This window comes from Grampus griseus (assembly GCF_964374135.1).
Source record: "Grampus griseus genome assembly, chromosome: 14".
Lineage (NCBI taxonomy): Eukaryota > Metazoa > Chordata > Mammalia > Artiodactyla > Delphinidae > Grampus > Grampus griseus.
Window position 1 is genome coordinate 44,667,844 of NC_139008.1, and position 25,242 is coordinate 44,693,085.

The 25,242-nt window shown below is 52.2% G+C and overlaps 1 protein-coding gene across 2 annotated transcripts in view; it reads left to right on the forward strand.

Annotated features, from left to right (window-relative positions):
- Positions 1–24,995, forward strand: part of SYNDIG1 (synapse differentiation inducing 1) — a gene marked incomplete at both ends in the record, with an annotated part of 56,478 nt that extends 31,483 nt beyond the window's left edge. For both annotated transcript variants that reach the window (XM_082671291.1, XM_082671292.1), the window contains one exon: positions 24,837–24,995. In XM_082671291.1, the coding sequence (XP_082527417.1) occupies positions 24,837–24,995 (159 nt within the window). The remainder of the gene's footprint in view (positions 1–24,836) is intronic.
- Positions 24,996–25,242: the final 247 nt, after the last annotated feature.

Consider the following 25,242-nt stretch of genomic DNA (forward strand, 5'->3'; position numbering starts at 1 on the left):
GACCCTGCCCCTAGAGCTCAATTCTAAGATGATTCTCTGCATTCCTGAGATGATTTTGCATCATTTTGCCTGGCCCTCAGAGGTGTAACAAGTGCCTTGCTTTCCTCTGGAAATGACATGCAGGGTTTGAAAACCAGAATGGAGCTTGTAAGTGAACAAATCTTCATCCAGAGCCATCTGTGTCCACGTAAGGATCCCTGGGCCTTGCTCATCAGGGGCGCTGGGAGTGCGTTTGTGCCTGTCTCATCGCACAGGGGGCAAGTGCTGGTCAGACCTGGGATCCTGAGTCACGCTCTGCCCACAGAGGGTACAGCTGATCGCGCTGGCTCTCAGGCTGATTTTCAGGTAATTGGCGGGGTGTCTTGCAAGGACTGATCACAGTGAGGTTTGATTTATTATGCGTGAATGTTGGATGGGGGGTGGGGCACAGAGTTCGGCTGACTCTCTGGAGTCTGAAGGAGGCCGGAGCCCCGAGGGTTGCAGGTCACCTCAGTACATGTGGCCACTCTTCCCGAAGCTGTCCGGTGGCATCCCCGGAGGCCGGAGCCCAGGGTGCAGGGAAGCACCCTCTGCAGCTTTGCCTCTCGGAAGTGTGTCTGTCCTGCGGCTGCAGCTGCAGCAGGAGCTGGCGGCTCAGCTCCGTGGTCAAAGGGCTGCTTCTGTCCTGGGCCGGCTCTCAGGCACGGTTCCTGGAGGAGTGTCTGGAATCTGCTCCCGGGCCTGGACCTGGAGACACTCAGGGTGTTCTGGGCACCTCCATTCTTGGCCTAAGAGCCTGTCCTGAGAAAGGCCAATTCTTTCTGAAAAGTCTTTGGTACTCCTTGTCACCACCTGTGACCAGGGAGGCCCTGAGTAACTGGGTTCATTTCCCCAGAGGGCGGCCCTTCCCCAGCAGACAGAAGCCATCTGACTCCAGCTAAGGGCTTGGGGATGTGGGTGTGCTGTCTTTACTCAGGAGAGAGGACTTTGCCCTTTGGCACCAGGACAGAATCAGATGTGCCCCCAAACACCCCGCCATCCGATCGGGAAGATTGTGACTCCCTGCCGGGGCCCACCTGCTGCCCTGGTCTCCCCACAGGTGCGAGAGGAGATGGGATGCCCCGGGCCCGACGCAGGCTCCCGGCGAGCTGTAAAACCGAAGAACGGCCTGGGCAGCAGGACGTAAAAGTGTCCTTGACGCAGCCTGCACTAACCTGCAAGATGATTAACTTTATTTCCCAGTAACTTGACAGAATTCAAAAGCCAGGGGAAAGGCTTAAAGCAGAATCAGCTTGAGCTATATTTCTAAATATATCTAAACTCAGAGCTCTTCCCCCTCAGCTCCCAGCAGAGGATTATAATAATCGTTTGTCACGGTCAGAAAGCTTGGCTGACGGGTTTCAGCTCACGGTGGTCTGTGGATGGAGCGTGTTGGCCACAGGGGCGCTGCAGTCCGGCTGCATCTCCAGGATGTGGTGTTCGTGGTGCGTGGCCTGAACAGGAGTTTAGTAAACACACTCTGTCTGCTTGGTTGGCATAAAGACAGAGACGGGGGAGCAGGTCCAGGAACCAGAGGCCTGGCCAAGACAGCTCTTCCCCAAACCGCCCGCTCTTCTTGGCTGGAAAGAGGCACTGTGAGAGGGACTCATCCAAGTTCCTAGGCTGAGATTCTGTGGTGGTCAGGGCAACAAGTCCACTGAGACCTCGGGAAGCAATGAGGAAATGGGATGAGGAGGGGTTTCTGGCCTTTGGGAAACAGTCAGCCCTCCTCGGTCCTTCTTGGAGATGGTCCGGGAATAAATAAGACAGACCCACGGTTAAAGTCCTAACTGACAAGCTGCTGTCAAGGAGGAGTCCTGCTTCACCCATTTAAATGCTCAGGATAGAGTTCTTTATTACACTGAGATTAATGTAACCCAACGGGCATGTCGGGGAAAGCAATGAACAGAAGGTAACAATACCTGAGAGCACGGATCCTCAGATGTTGCCGCAGTATTGCTCCCAAGGACTTCTGTCCCCTAGAAGTTAGTGGTTTATTTTCAAAGGAGTTCTTTCAGTGGCCTCCTTTAATAAACGAAAGCGTATAGTCGAAATCAGCCAATGAGCTGTATGCATTTATCAAATTCTTAACGACGTTAGTATCTTAAGTAGGTAAGGCAACTTCCTCAACGATGTTTTAACATCTGTTCAATCGGCCACACCTCAACACCCTAACTCCAAGGGACAGAGCTGGGAGGACACCTCCGTGGGGACAGAGCACCAGGAACCCCAATGAGCCCGCACGTCCTGCTCGTGGACCCGCAGAGCTGACTCCTCCCCTCCAGGGTCTCCCCTCCTGGGCGGCTGGGCGGCGATACAGGACACAGTCACCCCCACATGCCGTTCCTGAGATAGGCACCCACTTCCACCCACCTTCACCCCCGTCTCCTCCTGTCCCCAGAGTCCTGGACGTCCTTTCAGCCCAGGGAGCTCGGACACCTGGATCATCTTGCCCTTCCTGCCCCCCTCCTCTGGGGGGATTGCCTAGACCCCACGAGGGCAGGCAGGCCGTCCGGGACATCCACGGGCTTGGTGGGAAATGGGTTCATCATGATTTTCACCAACTTCTCACTGAAATTCAGCATTTCTCCTGTTTGTGAGCGTGGCCACCAGCGCCAGGGGAAAACTGTTTAACTCAGGGGAACCAAAGGGCTGATCCTGGGGGAGCCAGAGGGGTGGTCCTGGAGTGGGGCTGGAAAGGTGGTCCTGCAGTGTCTCTGCAGGTCAGAATGCTGGACTCACTCGCACCAAGGGCTCAGCCTGTCTCCTTCTCTTTCGGGGGTCATTTCTGACCCACAAATTATGCTCCTACTAGCCCGTTTCTCTGCCAACCCACAAAGCCCCAAGGAGAAAAAGACATCATCCCAACAGCAGTTTCATTACCTTTATATTTTACTCTCATCTTTGAAGCTGGAAAAAGATGCTCTGTATTAAAATGTTCCTTCCCGCTGTGCATATGCTAATGTCCTCCACACAATAAAGCTAAGGGAATATTTTACACGCTGAAAGTAGCTGCAGTGACCTTTCTTCTTCGTGAAAGAGTCTCTTCTGTCCCTCATGGTCCTTCCCCTCCTCCTTCGCTCTTTTTTCCCCCCTTTGCATGTCAGCTCTCAGTCCCCTATAGCCAAGTGACTGGGCCATCTTCCAGAAACAACAGCAAAGAAAATTATCAAAGGACGCGGAGGAAACAGACACACTTCTTTCCTCCAGTTATGGCCTCTGCAAAGTCCTAGATTCTTGGAGGAGGAGACTGAGATCTTGGGATGTAGCTGGGAGTGCAGGTCATACCCCGGCCCAGGGCCCTTGTCTGAAGCCCCCTGTTACTTAGAACTGCCAGAGGGTCTAGAGGGAGGCTGTGGTCTTGAGTTTATCATTTTTTCCAGGTGTATTGAGGTATACTTGGCAAATAAAACTACATATTACACTTCTAGGAGGTGATGAGAGAAATAAGACAGAGGTTGACCTGCTTGTACCTGACCCGAAGGTGGGACCCACCAAAAGGAATTGTCTGGAAGGGGTGGGAAATACGGAAGAGCAAAGTTCAGATGAGTCTGTTGTTTCTAACTGCCCGGCCAGAAAGGCACTTTTCTCCTAGAGATTTTGCTTGTTTCTTACAATGGAGAAGAAGGTGGCAAGAATATTGAGGCTTCCAAAGGGACAGACACACACAAAAGGAAGACCAGAGAGAAGGTGTGTGGGCCCAAGACAGCTCTCCCCTCCCCTTCTCTGTCTACCCTCCGTGTGTTCCCATCCACAGACGATCTCATGGGAGCTGGTCTTTACGCGGCATAAACGGGCCATGCATGTGCGTGCACACACATGCACACACACACAATTTAAGGACCTTACCCATACCTTGTACTTATTTTTAATGTTTGTAAGTCAGATAGATATAGTGGTGTCACTGTATAATAGTATAGCCCTTACTGACTACAATACTTTCATTAGCTTATCAGACTACAAATCTCCAGGGATAGAAGGATTGTCTCCTAGACAGTGACTAGAACACACCTTATCCCAAATCGCACGCGATGTGACCCAGCCTCACTTTCTTGTCTAACTTCACAGAGGGTAGATTTTCCAGTTGAGCAACACTGAGGTAGAGAAGGAGTGAACCCGAGCCTTCTGCCTTCAGACCCTGCAGGGACCAAGGAGCACCGTCAAGGTCTGCACATGAGGAAACTCAGGCCCCGTGTCTAAGTGGACTCGTTAAAAGTATACCAAGAAATAAGAGGTACAAACCCCAGCCTCCCCAGAGAAATGCCCTCAGACTTTTATGGAAGGGGTGAACCCTGCTGCCTTGGGGAGCAAACTCTCGCAATCTCCCCGCACTTCCTCCTGCTTCTGCAATGAGTGTTTTGCACACCACACCTGCTCCTGGCTTTCTGATAAACCTCTGCGTTTTATTTTGGGTGCTGATCCAGTTATTCCTGCAAAGAAAACTGCCCTGAACCTCGTGGCATGAAATGACCTTTTCATTGTGCTCATGGTTTCTTGGGTTGGGATCCGGGAGGCGCCATGGGGAAGGCCTGTCTCTGCTCCTCAATGTCTGGGGTCACTCGAGCCTGGAACATCTGCAGCGTCTTCACACCCATGTCTGGTAATTGATGCCGGCTGTTGGCTCGGACTTTACCCAGAGTGAGCACAGGGGCATCCAGTACCTGGCCTTCCCACGTGGTCCCTTCACATGGGCTAATTTGCGCTTCCTCACAGCATGGTGGCTGGGCTCCCAAAGCAAGTGTCCCAAAAATACCAGAGCAGATCATGAGACCTTGTTATGACCCAACCTCTGAAGCCATGCAGCATCACCTCCACCAGATCCTGTTGGCCGAGGCCTTGGTAAAGTTCTACCCAGACTCATGGGAAGGAACATAGAGGTCAAGGATCTAGAAGAATATGAGGGATGGAAAACACTGCAGCAGCCGTTTCAGGGAAAATATAATCTGCCACAGCTGCATTTACAGGGATGAAAGAAAAGTATACACATAACATGTTTATATTATTAGGTCCATCAGAAAATGAATAATGAGAGAACAACGTTCTTTCCTAAATACTATATTCAGAAAGAAAATATCAAATGAACAAAATTTCTGAGACCTAAAATGCCTTCTAATAGTTTATGAGGTCATGACATGATTATAGTAAGAAGCAAAGGGCATTTTTACTCCAAAGCTATTATACTTATCCAGTGCACACTGGCACACATGACAGTGATGATGAAGATGTTGCCTAGTGAAGACAGAAGGGCTGAGAGTCTTGTGAATCTTCAGTTAGCAAAGCAAACAGCATTGTGATGGTAAGGCTAAGTGACAGCATTAAATATTCTAAATGATTTTTAAAATAAGCTAAGTTAACCTATTTCTTCAAATATCTACAGCCTTACAGTATGTGTGTGTACAGGAGAGGAACAGAAACTACCTCAACAAAAGAGACCCGCCTTAAAGCATCTGTTAATCTCCAACATGCATCTCGTTTGTTATCCTAAAAGCAAAGTGCTGCAGGGTGGTCTCTGGCAGGCTTTTGATGGGGGCGGGGTGGGGGGTGGGGAGCAACCCTACCTGGAGGAGAGATGGAAAGACCGTGGAGTTCATCCCTCTTTGTGGAGTGCACCCCTGGCCCACTGTGCACTCCAGTTACAAGACTTAGAGGGTCACAGAGCTTCCCCTCCCCCATACCCTTCCACCATGTGAGTATAAGCTTCCAGTATGATAACAATGGATGTGAGCTGGGGGGCATGAGGTGTATACTCTGTTTGAGGCAGTACACAGGAAAGCCCCAAAGCCAAGAGGAAAGACAAAAATAAAGACATTCGAAGAGGTACCTAAAGCTACAACAAACATCAAACACGCTTCACTTCTTGCCAGCTTAACATAAATTCTCACACTAAAGGCCTATTTACTTTAATATCTACTGCTCTATAAAGATGTCTTTATTGCAAGGCATGCTAGAAGTCAAGAAAAGTCTGAAGAGACAAAGCAATCATTAGAACCAAACTTGATTATGACTCAGATGTTGGAATTATCAAACAGAGGATTTAAAACAACCGTGTCCAATATGTTAAAAGCTCTAAAGGAAAAGGTAAACCACATGCATGAACATCTGGGTAATGTCAGCAGAGAGATAAAAACTGTAAAAGAAATGCTAGAAGTAAAAAACAGTAACAGAAATGAAGACTATTTTGTTGGTAGACTTGACACAGCTGAGAAAAGCATCAGTGAACTTGAAGATGGCCCAAAAGAAATTACCCAAACTGAAACACACATTGAAAACAGTGAAGAAAAAAAAAAAGAACACAACATCCAAAAACTGTGGACTGCAAGACCATAGGAAATGGTGTAACATGTGTAATTGGAATACCAAAAGAAGAAGAAATATTTTAAGAAATAATACTGCAGAGTATTACACATGTTCCAAGAAGCAGAGAGACCATCAAGCAGAATTCAACAAAAACAAAAAGACCCTAGATGTATTATACTTAAACTGTAGGAAACAAAAAGAAACTTTTGAAGATTCCCCAAGGAGAATAAAACACCTTACCTACAGAGAAACAAGGATAAAAACTGTGGCCAACTTCTCATCAGAAACCACACAACTAAGAATGCAGTTCAATTCAATCTTGAAAGTGTTGAAAGAATAAAACAAATAAACAAAAACCTGCCAACCTGTGTGTATATCCAGGGACAATATCCTGAAAGAGTCAAGGATAAATAAAAACAATCTCAAACGAACAACTGGGGGAATTCACTGCCAGCACCCCTGAGGTCTAGAAAAATATTAAAGTTCTTCAGGCAGCAGGAGAACGATATGGGTCAGAAAACTGGACCTACATTGATAAAAAAGAAGAGCAGCAAAAAATGAATAAATAAAAATGAGATGTAATCTTTTATTTTTCTTATTCTCTAAAAGATCACTGTCTGTTTAAAGCACGAATAGTAACAGTGCACTGGGCGATTAGGGAATAAGTAAAAGTGAAAAGTGACAACAGTGTTGAAGAGATGAGAGGGAGGATTTGGGAATATTCCATCATAAAGTACCGGCACTACACTTGAGACAATATGGTGCTATTTGAAAGTAGGCTTAGCAACTGAGATATATATTTTAAATAGAAGTATAAATGATAAGGCAATAGAGGAGATAAAATGGAATCACATAAAATGCTCGATTAAAACCAGAGAAGACGGGGACTTCCCTGGTGGTCCAGTGGTTGAGACTTTGCCTTCCAATTCAGGGGGTGTGGGTTCCATCCCTGGTCAGGGATCTAAGATCCCACATGCCTCGCGGCCAAAAAACCAAAACATAAAACAGAAGAAATATTGTAACAAATTCAATAAAGACCCTAAAAATGGTCCACATTTTAAAAAGAAAAAAAACAGAGAAGGCTGAAAAGAAAATAGAAACAAATGCAACAATATACAAAGATGGTAAATATTAATCTGATTATATTAATAATTATTTATATGTCAGTGGTCTGAACACACCAGCTAAAACAGAGATTGTCAGATTGATTTTTAAAACAGTGAGACCCCACTATATGTTGTCTACTTATAAACTATATACTGTCTACATTTAAAGAAACCTGTATATAAAGCCCAGACAGATTGAAAGTAAATATTAAAAGTAAAGATATGGAAAAAGATATACTATGCTAACACAAATCAAGATAAAACGGGAGTATCTTATGTGAATTTCATGCAAAGCCGACCTCAGAACAAGGCATATTATCGGGGATAAAGAGGTGTGTTGCATAATGATAAAGGGGTTAATTCTCCAAGAACAAATAACAATCGTAAGCGTAAAGTGAATGCACTAACCCCAGAGTCGAGATATGAGGCAAGACTACAGAATTAAGAGAAGAAATAGATAACAGTTACAGTTGGAGACTTCAGCCACCTCTGTCAGTACTTGATAGATCAAGCAGACAGAAAATCAGTAAAGATATAGATGACCTGAACAGCACTGTTAATCAGCCAACACTGCAGAATACACGTTTCTTCTGAAGAGCACAGGGGGCGTTCACCAGGACAGGCTGTATTCTGGGCCAAAAAAACAATCCTTAAAAATTTTAAAGAAAAAATACAAAGTACATTCTAGACCACACAAGAATTAAAATAGAAGTCAGTAACAGAAACGTAGCTGGGGATTTCCCAAATTTTGGGCACTTTAAAAATGTACTTCTCAATAACCCATGGGTCAAAAATGTCTCACAGGAAATTTAAAAATATTCTGAACTAAAAATGAAAATAAAACATCAAAATTTGTGGGATGTAGTTAAAGTGGTGCTTAGAGGGAAAATTGTAGCATCAAATAAATCTGTTAGAAAAAGATAGATGCATTTGATGGAACCTAACCAGCCACCTTAAGAAACTAGAGAAACAAGAATAAATTAAAGCAAAAAGAATGAAGGGAATAGTTAAAATTAGAGAAGAAATCAACTGACGCTGAAAATAGGAAAACAGTAGAGAAAATCAACAAAATCAAAAGCCAGCTATTTGAAAAGATTTGAAAAGACGAAAAACCAACAAAACTTGAAAAGTCAATAAAACTAATAAACCTCTAGCCAGGCTAACCAGTAGAGAGAGAATGAGATTACCTATACCAGGAAAGAAAGGGTCATCTCTACTGATGCCCTGGATATTAAGAGAAGAATAAGAGAATTCAACAAGTGTGAAGAGCTCTGTGCCCGTGAACTCAATAACCCAGATGAAATGGACCAATTCCTTGAAAGCAAGGAGCATTGGCTCCCCCGGAATTGCCATCTCTCTGTGCCATCGACGGTTCTCTCCTTGGCTGCATGTTGGCATCACCTGGAGACCTTGAGCAGCTCTTGTTGCCTGGACCCCCTCGTAAGCATCTTTCTGTAATCGGGGTAGGGTCTGCGCGGGGCCAGGACGCTCAGGTGTCTCCACCTTCTGACATCCTTTGAGCAAAATGGTGTTCCCTGCTCTTATGAAGCCTTTCTCTTGGTGAATGTTCCAACAGCTAAAAGCATGACATCTCCCCAGTCCCAGTGCCTGGAGCTGACACTGGTTTTCATCTTCAGGCTTAGAAATGGAAAACCTTAGATCCTCAACAGCAAGATGCTTTGCTCTCAAAGTGGAAGGGACCTTTGTGAGCCTGTGTTTGAGGCCGAGGTGAAGGAATCCTAAGGAAGGGGCCCCTCAGGACTCCAGCCCCACCCCGGAAGCAGGAACCCCCTGTAGACAGTATAAAGGCTCACAAAGGATAAAGTGTTTTCACGTCACTGGGCACAGAGAACCTCGGGGCCTGAAAGCAGAGGTAGTGATAAAAAATGGAAGAATGGTGCTCTAGGCTGTGGCATATCTTTAGATCTTTTATTCATGTTGTGGGTGTACAATGTGGACGTGAAACCATTTTTGTTGGTTTGTACTTACACCCGCGAGTGAGAGGGGAGTGGTCCCCGCTGGGAACCAGGGAACCGAGTAAGAACAGCTGAAACGGGCGAGTCGTGGGTACAGCTTGCCTGTTCTAGCTCCCAGGCCATCCTTAGCTGCTCAGCCCCCTTCCTACATAAAAATCCCTTGGAAGGAAGGAAGAGAGGAATTAGCCCCGGCTGCCAGGGCATGTGGGAAGCTTTCCGGGGCAGCCAGGGCTCTTCTGAAGCGAACACGGGCCATGAACCTGGAGTCTGGGTGGAGTGGAGCATCTTCCACTCGGAGCCCCGTGTGGCTCTTCCTCCTGGCCTGTGTGTTGGTGGGGGGCCATCAATGGGGGTCACCCCCTCAAGGCCCATCGATTTATAGCAGAGGGAACAGAAGCCATCCACGTAAAGGTCGTAGTCAGTGCACAAAGGGCACATGGAAGTGCATGGACCTGGTAGGGTGTCCGTGCCTTGTAACTGCACAATGCTTTCCTCTGGGTGCTGGCATCCAGAGCCTGGGGTTTCAGAGGTTTTAGGTGTTCTACCTCCAAGCAAAGGAGGACAATGGTGTGCGTGCAGAGAGACCAGTAGAATCCGTCAGAAAGGGGATGACCGGCCGTGGCCAAGCTTGCTGTGCCCGCAGGGAGGCACCCAGCCCCTCACCCGCCCTTGTTCTGCCTGACGCACCCCTGTGTGGCCCTGGCCCTCATCTGAAGCTGATCCCCAGCCCAGTGCTCCAGGGACAGCTGCCTGAGCGCCCCACGTCTCCACCCCCCATTTTATTCACCTGCTGGTGGGCACCCCTCTATAAAAACAGTGACATGGAGACCCTATAAAGAATGACAACAAATCAATAATGAAACAGAAACCTTTGTCGTTCATGCACAAAGGAAGGTGCACGAAGGACCAGGGAGCCCAGGAGATGGGCGTCTGATCATTCATCTTCAGGGGAGCACAGATGAAAATCACTGGCACACACAGCACCCGGTTCATGTTGGAATCACTGGGCCCACGGGCTGGGACCCTCCCCCACCGTTGGGAGTGGAAAATGCTGTGATACTTTCTTATAAACGTAAACATCCTTCTCCCTATTTTGCACCTAGACATCTGCCCAAGAGAAACGCACCCACGTGGTCACAGAGGTTGTTCACAGCAGCATCCTTGGTCACAGCCCCAAAATGGAACGACCAGGAAAGCCGGAAACAGCCAGGGTTGATCTCAGGGCTTCTGTGGATGGAAGCTGCTTTACCAGCCGGGTCAGCTTGGTTGGGGCAGCCTGAGCCCCTCGGTTTCAAGGTTGGCAGAACCCACTCTGTAGCTGCAGTGGCGCCCACGCCCCTGAGATGTCGGTTCCTGGAAGCCCCTGTGCTGACCCTTCAGAACCAGTTCCCTTCATACTCTTTGGGCCACCCACACTGCGAGCGCCACCTCTCTCCCATTGCTTCTAGAACCCCTGAGTTGTGGAATCTCCTGGCCAGAAGGGTAAGTGGTTCTGAAGCAACCAGTTGCAGTGATATTAACACCAGACAAACAGAATTCAAGGGAAAAGCCGTAAAGAGCGACAGAGAATAACTACAGAGACAAGAGGGCAGCAAGAAGGAGCCGTGATTAAGGTAGAAGAGTAACTAGCGTGGCTACCCATGTGAAGGGAGAAGGGTTTACCGGGGACGCCACGGACCCGTGCCCCGTGTCATCCACAGGGTGACGCTGGGAATTAAATATGTCCCTAAAGGCCAGCCTGGGGAGCCTCTGTCTGTGAAGTCAAGGAAGACTGGAAACCCAGGAAGATATGGGGGGGGGGTGGCTTTAAATCGACATTTGGGGAAATCGGAGAACAGACTCAGAATTTCTGGGCAGTGGCCCCAGGTCAGGTTGAAACCATGACCCGGCATCGGCCCACAGCTGAGCCGTGAGGTGGAGAAGTTAAGCCGCGGCGGGTCTGGAGCTGAAATCTCCCCGGGGGTGCGGGCCGTGAGGGCAGAGGTCCAGCAGGGGGTCCCCGGGCCTCGCAGCTACCCGCGCCTGCAGACGTGGCCTCCTGGTCTCATCCAGAAAGCAGCAGCATCGTTCACCGGCCCCCAGGACTATCAGCCTCGACTGCAACATTCCTTGGTCTCGAAAGAATTTACCAAAACAGTCATTTCCAAAGAAAGGAGATGTTTTAGCCTCACAGACGAGGAGGAATACGGTGAGTTGGTTAGGAGTACGCTGGACGGACCTCAGAGCACCAATCACGGTGTAAGGTCTTCTGGGGTGTCTGGACGTTGGGGGTCCCACCTGCAAAGGAGCAAGTTGTGAAAATGGCATGAAAAGCCCTGGTGCTTCCTGGTGTCTCCGGCGCCTCCCCCGGTAGACAGCACGCAGAACCCTGTCCGGAGAGGCCAGCGTTGCCTTCAGGGACCCTTGGAAGGGTTGTAATGACACTAACCTGTACCCCACCGTCGCCTGTCTTTGATGGCGGCTTGCAGTGTTGACGGTTTCTGAAACCCAGGACCCAACGTTCTGATAAGAGCTTAGATTTCTAGAAGTTTCACCAACCAGGACCCTGACCACCCAACACATCCCTGTGGTCTTATCCTGTGCGCTCAGACCAGACCAGAAGAGCCCTTCATTTTCCAAATGTGTGCTGGGGTGGCGCTGCCAGCCTGGGTGGGGAGGGGTGGGCAGTGAGGAGATCACTGGAAATCAGTTCGTTTTAAACCTTTCCAGTCAAGTGGAGCCCCTGCTGCCTGGACGGAGCACCTAACTTAATGACATTATCACACAGTGACAGTGTGCAGATCACTAGCAGGTCATCTCAGTGAGATTTTATCAGAACCGTCCCAGGGACTCGGGTCCCGTCTCTCGTGCTTTGTAAGGAGTCCAGGCAACAAGAGGGTAGTTCGGCCGCTGGTGAGGTGAGCTGGGAAGGGCAGCAGGACGCTGCCCTTTCTTTTGAATATTTTGTGAGTGTTTGGGGGAAGGAGGGCAGCAAACAGCTGTGCCTTCACAAGGAAACAGGTCTCCTGTAGCCAAGAGGACGAGGGTGTGGGAGAGACGCCCGGGCTTTGGCAGACTGGGCCTCACAACTGTCTCCTCACTTCTGGAATACATGTGTCAGAAGCCATAGCATGTTAGAAGGCCCTGGAGCATACACCGTGGCTCCTGTGAAGTTTCTTAGTTTCTTCTTGGTCAATAAAGTTGCCATCGCCTTCCGCAGCTCAGAATACTCTTCCCCATCATTGCCGGTGGTTCTTCGTGTTCTGCTCTGGTCCTCATCCCCTCCAGGAACTCAGGAGCAAAGGATGGGTCGCAGTTAATGTGAACGTGGTGTGCTTGGTGGCCGGCAGCAAGTTCCTTGCCATTATAAAAATTCGGTGAATAGGCAGGCCTGGAAGCTGTCTCCCCCTGGTCGAGTTCACCTCCAGACCCAGCATACATTTCCTCTCAGGTCTGGGCAGATGTCACAGCCCTACGTGCAAACGAGGCATCTTGACTCTTCACCGTCTGTGGGTCCACCAGTGGTTGCCCCCCACCGGGCTCTGCCGCCCGACCGGCAGCCCCTACGCCACTGCCACCTGCCTGGCTCCTGACGCCACCCCTGGCATCCCCTTGTTCCCAACCCTAAGTACCTCAGCCAGAGGCAGAACCTGCCCTTGCTTCCCTCCCATGCCTGGGAGGTGGGAGCCAATTGCCAAGGTTTGTCAAAGCGCTTGAGAGAGACACACCCTCCTGAGCCGCCTTGGGAAGACAGGCCCTAAAAGGGAACAGAAATCAGAGATCAGGGCGGAGCTGCAGAACTGCCCTGCCGCCCACGGCCAAGGACTCTGCCCTCAAGGCCTTGGGAGCCTGCCGGTGGCCCTCACCTGCTGCTGCAGGTGCAAAAGTGGATTTTTTAAAGGAAGCGCAATGACTGACAAACGTGCAAATACGTTAAGAGCAGCAATATGGTGGAAGGTAAAAACAGAAGTGTATGTTTTCTAAATTCTCCACTGCATGAATATCTGCAGGTGCGATTGCTGCCGGAACAAACCAACCAACAGACTAACCAAGGGAACCGTGGGACGGGGGCAGCTGATAAACGGTGGCTTAAGTGTGAAGCCAGAACCGGTCTGACGTGAAAGGCTCCCCTGGGGTGTACGACCCTTCCTTTCCCAAGTCCACTGAGCGAACACACTGGGTTTTTTATGAGAGATGCTCAGGGCAGCCCAGAAATGTTGAAGATCAAAGGCCGCATTCTCAAGCTTGGCACTGAGAAGCTCTGAACCCAGCCGGAGGGCCACCTGCCCTGGTTCTATGCCTGCTCCCTCCAGGGGCTCCAGGGCCCAAGAAGCAGAGGTGGAGCAGGCGGGGTCCCCACGCCAGGCCGACCCAGGCCACGCGGGAAGGACAGCACAGCAACCCACGTCTGAACGTGGAGCAGCACAGACGGCGTCTCTGTGCAGGCGCCATGGCCGCGAGGCCGGGACAGGTTTAGGAGGGGCTGGCAGGCAGCCAGCCAGAGCCTCATCTCCAACGGAGCCCGGACCAGGCCCCGGCCGGTGGCCTCCAGCCCCAAGCTCAGCGACCGTGTGGGTTTATCAGCCATCAGGGGCTGCAGATCAGGCCTGAGAGCAAGTCTGGGGTAGAGAGATTCCCCCCCCAGACCCAGGCCCCAGGCATCAGGCTCAGGGGGTCCCAGCACCTGCTGTGCTGAGGGGAGCTTGGGTGTCACTGCCCTGGGGCTTCCTCCCCACGACCAACACTGACTCCACAGGCTGCACACACTGGGAAGGGTAAACCGAGGCATCGGCCCGATGGGAAATGACACCTGTGGGATCAACAGGTTTTTTTCTGTTTACCGGCACTGAAATTCTGGACAGCGAATTAAACTATGAAGCAACAGGGGGAAACTCAGCATTTACATTTAAGACTTTGGTCTGTTCCGTCCAGTCCTTTCTGTGTGCATTATTCCCTGTATAGGCAAGATTAGGGTTTAAAATATGCCTTTTTGTAACCAATATCATGAGTACTTGTCATGTAATTAGTGATGTTTGTGGTGACCTAATGTCTCACCATAGGGATATAACATGGTTATTTAATTATTCATCTTTTAAAGCATTCAGATTTTCTCCCAAATTTCCAGTCTACTAGGGAACACTGAATTTTTTTCATTTTTTATTTAAATCTTTGCTAGTCTTTGCTTCTTAAGAAACAAGCTTTTCTTAATTTCATTGGAGCAATATAATTCGTGATTATCTAGTGGCCCTGTCACGGGAAGACTTTTTAAAACAAGGGTGTTTTGTTTGCTGTGTGATTGGTTTTCTGTGCCATGGACTGGCAGGAAAATAAAAGGACCATCACGTCACCCGTAATGTAACAATCTGAGGAAGCTTGTTGTGCACAAGACAAAGCCCAGTCATGGGGGCTCTTCTGCAGGGAACATGGGGGGCCCCCAGATTCCGTAGAGGCACCGACCCAGCACCTGACAGGTTTCCGCTGGCACAGAACAGCCACCACACATGTGCCGGAGGTGTCACACACATGGTGAAAGCGGCCACACACATGGGGCAGACATCGGCCAGCCTGCGTCCACTGTTGGATCCAAAGGGCCCAAACATTCATTTTTGTTCCTAAAAATTTTTCTCGTCCCCAAGGGGTATTTAAAGAGAAAGGTCTGATTTTTCCCCTCCTGGGTTTTAAAATCTTTAATCTCCTCCTTATTTGTTTCCAGAAAGGAAGCAGGACTTTTGCGTAAAGAATGAAATGATGGAAATAGTTTCCGTTCGTGAGCACCTGTTAGGATCCAGGAGGCAGGTGCTCTGTCACTTGACACCGAACCTGAATTCCCCATCTCTCATTCTCCATCAATGGAGTCATATGCAGACGTGCTTAGCAGGGAGTGTCTGCAACTTACCCTGACACGCATCCAAAAGAAAAAAGATGGGTTGATGGATGGATAGAGAGCTGGATAGATGAACCTAATAACATAAACAAAATGCTAATAGTGAACTGATGGGGTTGATATGCTCACTGCAGATTCTTTTACCTTTTCTGTGTGTTTGAACATCTTCCTAATACATTGTTATATTAAGGGTACGTTTATGGAAACCAGTATTAACAGCAGTCATTCTCTGTGGTGTCAGGAAGGAGGAAGTAAGGCCAGGCAAGTGAGTTGTTGGCATGGAGCTCGACGTGGAGCAGTAGGTCAGGGTGTCCTGTGCTGACATTGTCACAACACCCACTAGACAGGTGTTATAACTCTGCTTTAGGGAGGAAAGTAAAATCAGACACAGAAATAGTGAGTAGGGCTTCCCTGGTGGCGCAGTGGTTGAGAGTCCGCCTGCCGATGCAGGGGACACGGGTTCGTGCCCTGTTCCGGGAAGATCCCACATGCCGTGGAGCGGCTGGGCCTGTGAGCCATGGTCGCTGAGCCTGCGCGTCCCGAGCCTGTGCTCCGCAACGGGAGAGGCCACAACAGTGAGAGGCCCACGTACCGCAAAAGGGCTGAGCGAGTTCCCTGTCAGTGCTGGTTTGAGCAGGTGTGCCGGCCCCTCCCCCCGCCTCGCCCCCCCCCCACCCCGGCTCTCAGGGACGGAGCCCAGGAACGTGCCCCTGCACCAGACAGGCCTCTCACCTGCCCCATCCACACCCCGCCTTTTAAATAAACAGCTTATCTCAGACCAATTTAGCTCTGCAGAAAATGGACAAAGGGGTGCAGAGCTGGCGGCTTCCCTGAGCCCAGTCACCCACCAACCCCCATCAACATCTCACATGGGGCTCGTCTGTCCCCCAGGTAAAGGCCAGTGTTGCTGCACCATTGTACTCTAAGTGCTCTGTCCAGATCGCCTTAGCGGTTGTCTGATGCCCTCTTTCTGCCCCCTGGGTCCCAGCCAGGATCCACGCAGCACCTGGCGGTCAGGCCTCCTCGGGATCCTCTGGGCTGTGACACGTCTTAGGCGTCCCCTGTTTCTGATGACTTTGACATCTGTGAGGAGACCTGGTGGGGTACGGTGTGGGATGTCCCTCTATCGGGACTTGTCTGATGCTTTCCTCCTGCTTAGACCGGGGTTATGGGTTTGTGGAGGAGGAGCATGGAGGTGAAGGTCAGTGCTGCGTCCCAACAACATGACCTGTCACTGCGGATGCTGGCTGTGGTCGTGTCTGTCGGGTCTCTTCACGGCAAGGTCACTCTTCCTCCCGCCGTCCATTCCGTCCTCTGTCCTAGGAAGTCACTGCGCAGCCCACCCTCAAAGGGTGCTTTACTTCCCTGAGGCCGGAGGACCTACATAGATTATTTGAAACTTGTCTATATGGGAGATTTGTCTATTCTCCCCGGTGAACTTATTCATCCAATCATTTATTTATATCAGTATGGACCCTTGGATGTTTATTTTACACTTTGGCTTATAATCCAATACTACATTATTTATTTTGTCACTTTGGCTATAGGGAGCATTTCCTGCGTCCCCCTGACGTGCCCGCATCCTTTTGATCTTGGAGTATTTTTCCTTTTTTGTACTATAAGATGCCGTCCCGGGCTCATCTTGTGTATTACCTGCCTGAGTCCTAAAATCAGCCGCTTCCCCATGGAGTTCTGACCCCTTTTATTGGAAAGCGGTTTTAGAAACCACTATCTGGGCACTGGGTGTGCTTGTTGCTACTGGGGTGTCATTGATTCTGGGTTTGCTCAGTAACAGAGCTAGGAAATAGGAAATAATACACATGTGTGTACTCGCATGTTATTGGTTCTATATGTAGAAATACATGTGTCTACATCTTTATAGAGAGAAATATTTCCATCTGTATAATTATTTTTGTATTATCCATCTGTGCCCGTATGAAGCTAGACATGAGTTCATACTGATTAGTCACAGGGGGAAACCAAGGCAGGCTTCTCTCCAGCAGAGCCCCATGGCCAGCATAGGGGGGAGGCCTGAGCTGTGGGAAGTGAAGCACTGGGCAGGGCCTCTCAGGAACCGCGGGTCCTGGGGCTCCTCTAACCTCAGCTGGAGGATGGAAACAAGGTCACTCAGGCTTCTGCACAGGACGGCACAGGGGCCGTTGCTCGTACTGATGTTTTTTGTTGTGTTTCCTACAAAATGACCTTGATGACAGGGGCCCTCAGACACCATCATGGGTAACTCCCCGCCCCCGCAGTGACCCAGGCCAAGGCCAGGTGAAGGGGCTTGGTGCTAGCACCCAGGGGAGCCTGTGGTCCCATCCGGTTCTACCCAAGCACAGGGGGTACGTTTGTTTCATAACTGATCTGTCTGCCACTCAGACCTAACTCACAAGATTTATTTTTTTTTCATGGCTTAAAATAGAAGGGTTGCTTTAAAAGGGGGAGGGGAGGTCATAAAAATGCTCCTGGAACGAAAGCACGTAAGGAAAGCAGCGTGCATGTGGGTCTGAGTGAGCCCTGGCCTGAGAGGCTTTCCCTCCTCCCCATGGAAACTGCTAAGCCGCCACGTGGTCCCCTCCTCCAGCGCAGCCCCGGGTACCCGCCAGCACACAGCAAGCGGTAGACAGTCATAAATAAGGGAAATAAGCTTTGCAATGATGCAGAGAAATGTAATCCAGCCCGACAGATATTGGTGCAGGAGGAAAAATGAGCCATAAAATACCCAGAGTGCTATAAATTTCCAGAGAGATGGTTGTGGAGGAGAGAGGGTGTCTGTCACACGCCTCAGAGGCGGGGGTCTGGCGCCGAGGCCATCCCGGCTGTGCCGGGACCCAGCTCCTCGACCGGAGCGGGACCACGTGTCTGTGGAAGACGTGGATGTGGACTCCTCCAACCTTAGCGATTCCTGGCCCTAAAATAAGCGACCGTAAGGAAAACAAAGCAAGGGGAATTCCGTGGCCGTCCAGTAGTTAGGATTCAGCGCTTTTGCTGCCAGGGCCCAGGTTCGATTTCTAGTCGGGGAGTTAAGATCCCACAAGCCATGCGGCTAAAAAAAAACAAAAAAGAAAAACAAAGGAGAGATATATTGCAGAGAAAGTCATGTTTTTCCTGAAACTCAAACAACAGTGGGTATTTTACAGCCAAAGGAAATGAGGACTTTGACAAAAGCTTGTGGTGAACTCAGTCCAGGACCAGACCCTGGGAGCATCGTCTCCCGGGGTTCGGGGGAGGTGTCCCCCAGCAGGGATGGAGCGCAGGACCTTGCCACACGTCACGGAGGCCTGGGGCCCAGTATCAGCCCCTGATAGGTTCCATCTGCGAGGGATGCCAGTGGACCCCAGACCAGGACGCCCACTCCACACCCCGGGTCCAAAGGCCCCCCTTCCTCTGCAGATTTCATGGGCATTGCCCTCTCACAGGGCCACCCCAACCTCCTTCATCTCCACCTGACACTGAGCTACCAAAATAAATTCACAGTTAAATGCACAGAGGCAGGCGTGTGTGGAGCAGTTTCCCGAGCGCGGGGAAACCCCCGCCCCCCAGCACTGATGCCTGAACCGCCGCAGGGTTTCCACCTCCTTTGGGTTCATCCCGCCCACCACACCGCTCCCCGTGGGACTCTCTGCCCGTTTCTCCTGGGTCTGTGCTGCCCACCATGGTGGCCCCCAACATTTGGCTATTTACGTTTATATTAATTAAAATTAAATGATATTAAAACTCACAGTCACACCACATCCCAAGTGCTAAGTAGCCATAGGTGGCTCGTGGCCACCAAGCGGGGCGGCACAGATTAGCTGCCTCCATCGTGGAAGCGCTCCCCTGCCCGGCAGCCACCAGCCACCCTCCTGGCTGCCCTCTCTCCTCCTTCCTGGACCCCCGAGGACTGTGGACCCCTCCCCTCCATCATGCAGGCACCACGTCCTGCCCAAACTGGCCTCCAGGTCCTTGGGGGTGCCTGGCAGAGCCACACCCGCAAGGAGCCGTGGTCGTAGACGCTTCCTTCTCGGCTACGCCTGATGCCTATCCTCCTAATCAGCTCGTAGACTCTGCGTAAGACCCGCGATTACCAGCCGAGGGCTTCCTGGACGTGGGGGTGCTTCTGACCAAAGCGTGTCACCCTCGAGAGCTGGAAGGAAAGGCCGCTGGGTCATCAGTTCACTGAGTGGTCCTGCGCGGAGCCCGCGAACCTGCCGTTGCAACGCTCCGTGGTGAGCCTGGGATGGAGACTCGGGAGTCCCGGGGGCCTCCCCTCCCTCAGGGGGCAGGGACAGCCCCGTGGACATATAATAGATGAGTTAGGGGTGAAAATGGTGTGAAGGACGGTCATAAAAGGCCCAGCAAATGCAGAGGCAGAGAGCAGCGTGGAGAGGAAGCCGGCTCTCGCTCACTGAATCTCACCTGCATCCGTCTGTAGGGAATCAGCATCTTCCTTTCCTTTTCTCTTACTTTCCTTCTCTGGTTCTGATATCAAGATTTTACTAGTTTCACGAAATGGGTTTCTCTATTCTTTATAGATGGTTCCTATTTGTTCATTTAACTCTTGGTAGAATCATTTCTAAAATCATCTTAGGGTGTAAAAGTAAATTGTTTTAACTGTGTTTTCTCCGGTTACTGACCCTCCCCAAGGACACCACCAATCTGGCTCCTTTGCCAACAGTGTGGATGACTTTGGCCTGTTTTGTACTCGACGCAATAGACTCCTGTGTCTGCCTTCTTCTGTTCAACGTCATGTTCCCGAGATTTATTTCATTACCATATTGGGTACCATTGTCATTTATCCTTTTACTGTGGTTGGATGTTGGGATGACTTCCAGGCCGGGGCTCTGATGGTCGGTATGGCTACGGACATGCTTGTAGGTGTCCTTGGTGCACAGACGCATCGTTTCTGTTGAGTATTTGCCGGGAGTGGAACACTTGTATCGTGTGTGTGTCTATATGTCCAGCTGTAAGCAGTGTTGCGTTTCCCAAGTGGTGACAGGAATTCACACTCTCAGCAGGACCAGATGAGAGTGTGGATTTCCACTGTGTCTCTCTTCCCTTTGAGCCATTCTTGGGTGGCAGATAGCACTGTTCTTTTACAATGTACCGGGTGGGGTATGCCTGAGCCGTTCCTGGGAAGGAGGGGTGTGGTCTCTCCCCACCCCCAGGCTGCCACCATGGGGTCTGCCACTTTGGGGCGAGGCATGGCGAGTGGAGACAGATGGGGGTAGAAAAGTCTCACCCACTCACATCACCATGGGGGCCTCACACCTGCAAAGGGTGTGCAGCTCTCTTCCTCACCCAGGCATTTGGCGGGTTCTCTGCAGACCCCACACACACATTCGCACACTCTGCATCCTCGACTAGAGTTTGGAATTTTCCTCGGGGGTCTGCTTGCCCCTCCATTGGGCTCTGTCGGACACGGTCTAAGATAGCCCGGGCAGCCTGCGTCTGCCCCAGGAAGTACCCACTCCTCCCCTGACCGACGGGAGAGCTGGCCCGTCCCCCCAGAGAGCACTGACCCCGGCTCCCCGCCGACGCTGCTGCCCAGCCCACCCCTACCTTCTGGGTCGTCCAGGCGGGAAGGGTTTCCTGCCCTCCATGCAGGGGACACACATCAAGACAGACGCCCAGTGTCCCGTCGGAGCTGCTCTCAGTGGGACTGAAGGGGGAGGCGGCGCCTATGCCCCTCATGGAGAGAACCCGGACTCGCATTCTGGTCCCTCAGATCTCCTCCCTGCCTCCACACACCCAGCCCCTTGTCCCCTCGGGGGGCGGGGGGATGGAGGGCTTCAGAACCTCTAATTCGGTTCCGTTCTCGTTTTGGAAATTGGCAAACGCGGCTGTGCAGCCCCGTCGCCATCCTGGGCCGTTGCCTGTCGCGAAGTCAAACCTCTAGCTGTTGCAAGTGAGCAAAGGAAGGAAGGAAGGAAAGGGCTGAGGAAGGAGTAAGGACCTGGGCCCCCCGAGCCGAGGGCCAGACAAACCTCTCAGGTGAGCCGGGCCTCAGGTGGGAGGGAGGCGGCGCGCACTGGGAAGGGGGTGAGGATGGCCGCAGGTCGGGGCCAGACTGGACGCACCAGAAGCACCAGAAGAAAGGGGGCCTGGCACCTGTCAGACCAGGAGACGAGCCTGCTATGAAACCAGCCCCTAAACGCTCCCAATCACCACAGAGGAAGTGTCAGAGGATAAGGGCAGCCGAGGATGTGAGTTTGACTTCGTTCCCCTGCAAACGGGTCATTTCTCACCCTAGAAACCTGCACAAAACGAGCTTGAAATGTGTCTGAGGACCTTCCCGACTTCTGATGGCCGGTTCCTCCGCGTGGGTGCTTGACCTAGAGCCGTCCCAGCCTCAGAGGCTGACGGGGGCAGCACCTGGGACGGACCTCACGCTGTATCTGGATCACGGTTCTGATGGTCAATTCTGGCCTAAGCACATTGGTCCCAGCTGTGCGTTCTCTGTTTCTATGATTTTTATTTCCTCCATTTAAATAACACTTCATTCAAGGGAGGGAGTCAGTGTTTCCATGAGTTTTAGCACCAGTATTTTACTTCTGCTCTTGAATTTAAAGTTGGGTTTTCTACATAGCTTTAAAACCAGGTGAGTGAGGGTAGTTACTTACCTAAAGAACCAGAGTACATGTTTGAATGTGGAATATCCCAGTGGGCTATGCGTGAGCTCAGCACGTCCTGGGTAGGTTGGGGGACGTTTCCCCAGGTCAGGGCGGTGGCTACACCCAGTCCCCAGCGAGCGGTGTCTCGGGGGCCCAGGCACTCCCTGACTCTGACCTCCAGCTCTCTTCGACCTGAGTTAAGACTCTCTCCCTCGCCTGTGACGTATACTCCAAGCAGTGTCCATGAGGGTGGGCAGCACACTCTCTGGGTCCCTCTGAGCCCCTGGCGCACAGAAGATGCTGCTCAGAACCAGGCCAGTCACCTGCACTTTCTGTTTTCTGAGCAAAAGACCTCAAAAAAGAAAGGAATGAACTTCACTTGGTGATCTCTGGCCAAAAGGGCAGGGAAGGAAAACCAGCTGCAGGGACGTTCCCAGCCTGGGGGGAGTGGGACGGCCATTTGCAGACAGGGCCCGAGGGGCTGTCCGGTGACACACGCCGTGCCCCTCCCTCTGCCCAATGCGGCAGCCCTGGGGTCGGCCTCTGGGGTCACAGAGGCCACACGGACAGAAAGCTGCCCCTGGGGACCCCCTCAGGATGAGCTTCAGCGGGACCCCCATCTGTCACTGCCCCGAGGCTGCACCCCCCGGGATTCTGCTCTTCCTGGAAGGAGGGGCCACCCACTGTGTCGCCCTATGTGTGCGTCCTTCTTCACAAGAGTTTCCTTTCAGCTGTGCAAACGTCAGCCAACCCCCAGCCGCAGCCCCACTTCTGTGCAGGGGCCCCAGGAGCTGGTCCCCAGAGACCGTGAGGCCAGGCCGCCGTCTGGGAGGGGACCCTAGGTGGACCCAAGGGCTGCGGGGCCGCAAGGAAGGAGCGGGTGGGTCCCAGTAGGGGGACGCTGTGAGCTCCTGCCTCAGCCCACAACGCAGCCAGGACGTCAAGAGACTGCAGCCCAGGCCCCTCCAGGCCCAGGCAGAGTCACCCACCGAGGGGCTCCCAAACCCCTAACCCCGGAACCTGGGAGAGGTTAGCGGCTTGTTCTTGATTTAAGCTGCCCGGCTGGGGATGATGTAGGTCAGCAGAGGACAGTGAGCCCACCCGTCAGGAGAGAGGATGGAGCGCCCGGATTCGGTCCCACACCCGCGGGTCAGGCCGTCCAGGGCGGCCCTCGGGGAGCCCAGCCGATGCAGGCATTATAAGCAGCTCACCGGGGCTTCCAGCCGTGCATGGACCCAGATGAGACGGACAGCCCTTGGAGTTGGGAGCTCCCCGCGGGGTGCGAACGCCCGGCCCGGCCTCCCGGTGTGTCTGTCTGTCTGTCTGTCTGTGGCTCCTGCAGCAGAGCCCCGGCTGGGCTGGGGCTGGGGGGCCCACTCTGACAGAGGCCGGGGGCCAGCAGGGAGGGGCCTGGAGAGTTTGGGGTGAACTCAGCTGAGACGTAGTTACTGTTGTCCTGGGAGCTTCGTGCTCACGTTCTCTTCACTCCGCTTCATCAAAGATCGTCCACAGGGAACCCCCAGGCTCACTTCCAAGCCCAAAAGTTGGGGACGAGGACATAAAACTGGCCCTGAAGAAACAGAAGTTAGAGGAAAAAAGAAAAGGACACGAGCAGACCAGAGGCCCTTCTCCACCTGACGTCTCATCAGGTCGGGGGCAGAGCTGCGGAGGACGGAAAGTCATCTCCTAGTGACCTCTGAGTCTGGGACCTCGGTGTCTGAGTAAACAGGATGCCATCTCCCATCCTGCCCGCAAAAGTAGAAATACACTCAACACGCATGGAAATGGGATCCGGTGAGAGTCCGGTTTCTGGAGATGGGTCCTGAGGGGGTCAGGACGTCCCACACGGGGAGGGGCTCTGCCTTTGCCCTGACGAGGAGGACCCCGCCCTGCCGGGGGTCAGCCCTCCTCAGCGCCCCATGACGCTCCGGGGGCACCTGCCCTGCTGGCCTCCACCCTCATCTGCCATCACTCAGGGGGCATCAGCCGTGATGTCACAGCTGGATCACATGATGGTCCCCACAGCCCGGGGCCTCCCTTGTCGAGGGGACAAGGAGGAGGGGGCTGGCAGTGGTGGAGGTGGAGTCCAGCACAAGACGCCAAATCAGGGCTTCCCTGGTGGCGCAGTGGTTGAGAGCCCGCCTGCCGATGCAGGGGACACGGGTTCGTGCCCCGGTCCGGGAAGATCCCACATGCCACGGAGCGGCTGGGCCCGTGAGCCATGGCCGCTGGGCCTGTGTGTCTGGAGCCTGTGCTCCACAATGGGAGAGGTCGCAGCAGTGAGAGGCCCGAGTACCGGAAAAAAAAAAAAAAAAAAAAAAACACGCCATATCAGACACAACACCCGAAACCTCCATGTTCCCAGCTGCCTCATGACCCCGAGGCAACATGAATCTTACTAAACTAACACCTCACTGTGCAATCGGGTGACCAGAAATAGAGGCGCTGGTCTCACCTCGCGTTATTTCACTTGTGGATGAATTTTCCGGCCCCGCCACGGCAGGGAGGGGGCATCGGGCGCGCAGATTCCCGCGCCGCCGGCTGAGGGAGTCTCAGTACCCGCAGTCCACTGGAGGATCTTACGCCTCGGGCTCCTCTCCGGTAACGAGAACTGCGGTTTCCTTCCCCACACCGCCGTACACTGTAAGGACCAGAGGAGGTAAGTGTGAACACACTTTAGAAAACTGTTCACGTATCTTTACCGGGCAAAAGGGGGCCGCTGAGCTGTGACGTCCCCGCCCTCGCGTCCTGGTGCCTGAGACCCGGGACTCCCGCGGCTGGTGCTCAGCTGACAACTGCCGGCCTGGGTGTCCCTGGGGCTTCGCTTTCTTTCCCTTAAGCTTTGACTGCCTTGCAGGGCAGGGGGGAGCAGTGGTGAGCGACAGCCCCCCGCCTTCCCTGCACAACTCCCCCTCGGTGAGTCCCCTCTCGGTTCACCTTGCTCATCCTGGCCCCCTTTTTCCTCTCCCTCCTCCCGCTGCAGACAAACAAAGCCGTGGCCAAGGGAGACTTTCACCAGGCCAGCACCAGCTCCCGGCGGGCCCTCTTCCTGGCCGTGCTCTCCATCACCATCGGGACCGGCATCTACGTGGGCGTGGCCGTGGCCCTCATCGCCTACCTCTCCAAGAGCAACCACCTATGAGCCTCCCCGGGCGCATGCGCATGAAGAGCCTGGGCCAGTTGTGTGCGGGTGCAGAGGAGCGGGCCTGGCAAGGGTGGACACACAGGTAGACACACCTGCGTGATGCTGTACAGTGTAAGTCATCGCCAACGACGCCATAAAGCCCTGGGACCTTCTGCCCATGGATTCCTTTTGTTTTCACCCTTTCATATCGTTTTCACAGCACTGTGCAGAGCATGGGACAGATGGGCACTGCTAACCCTTCTAA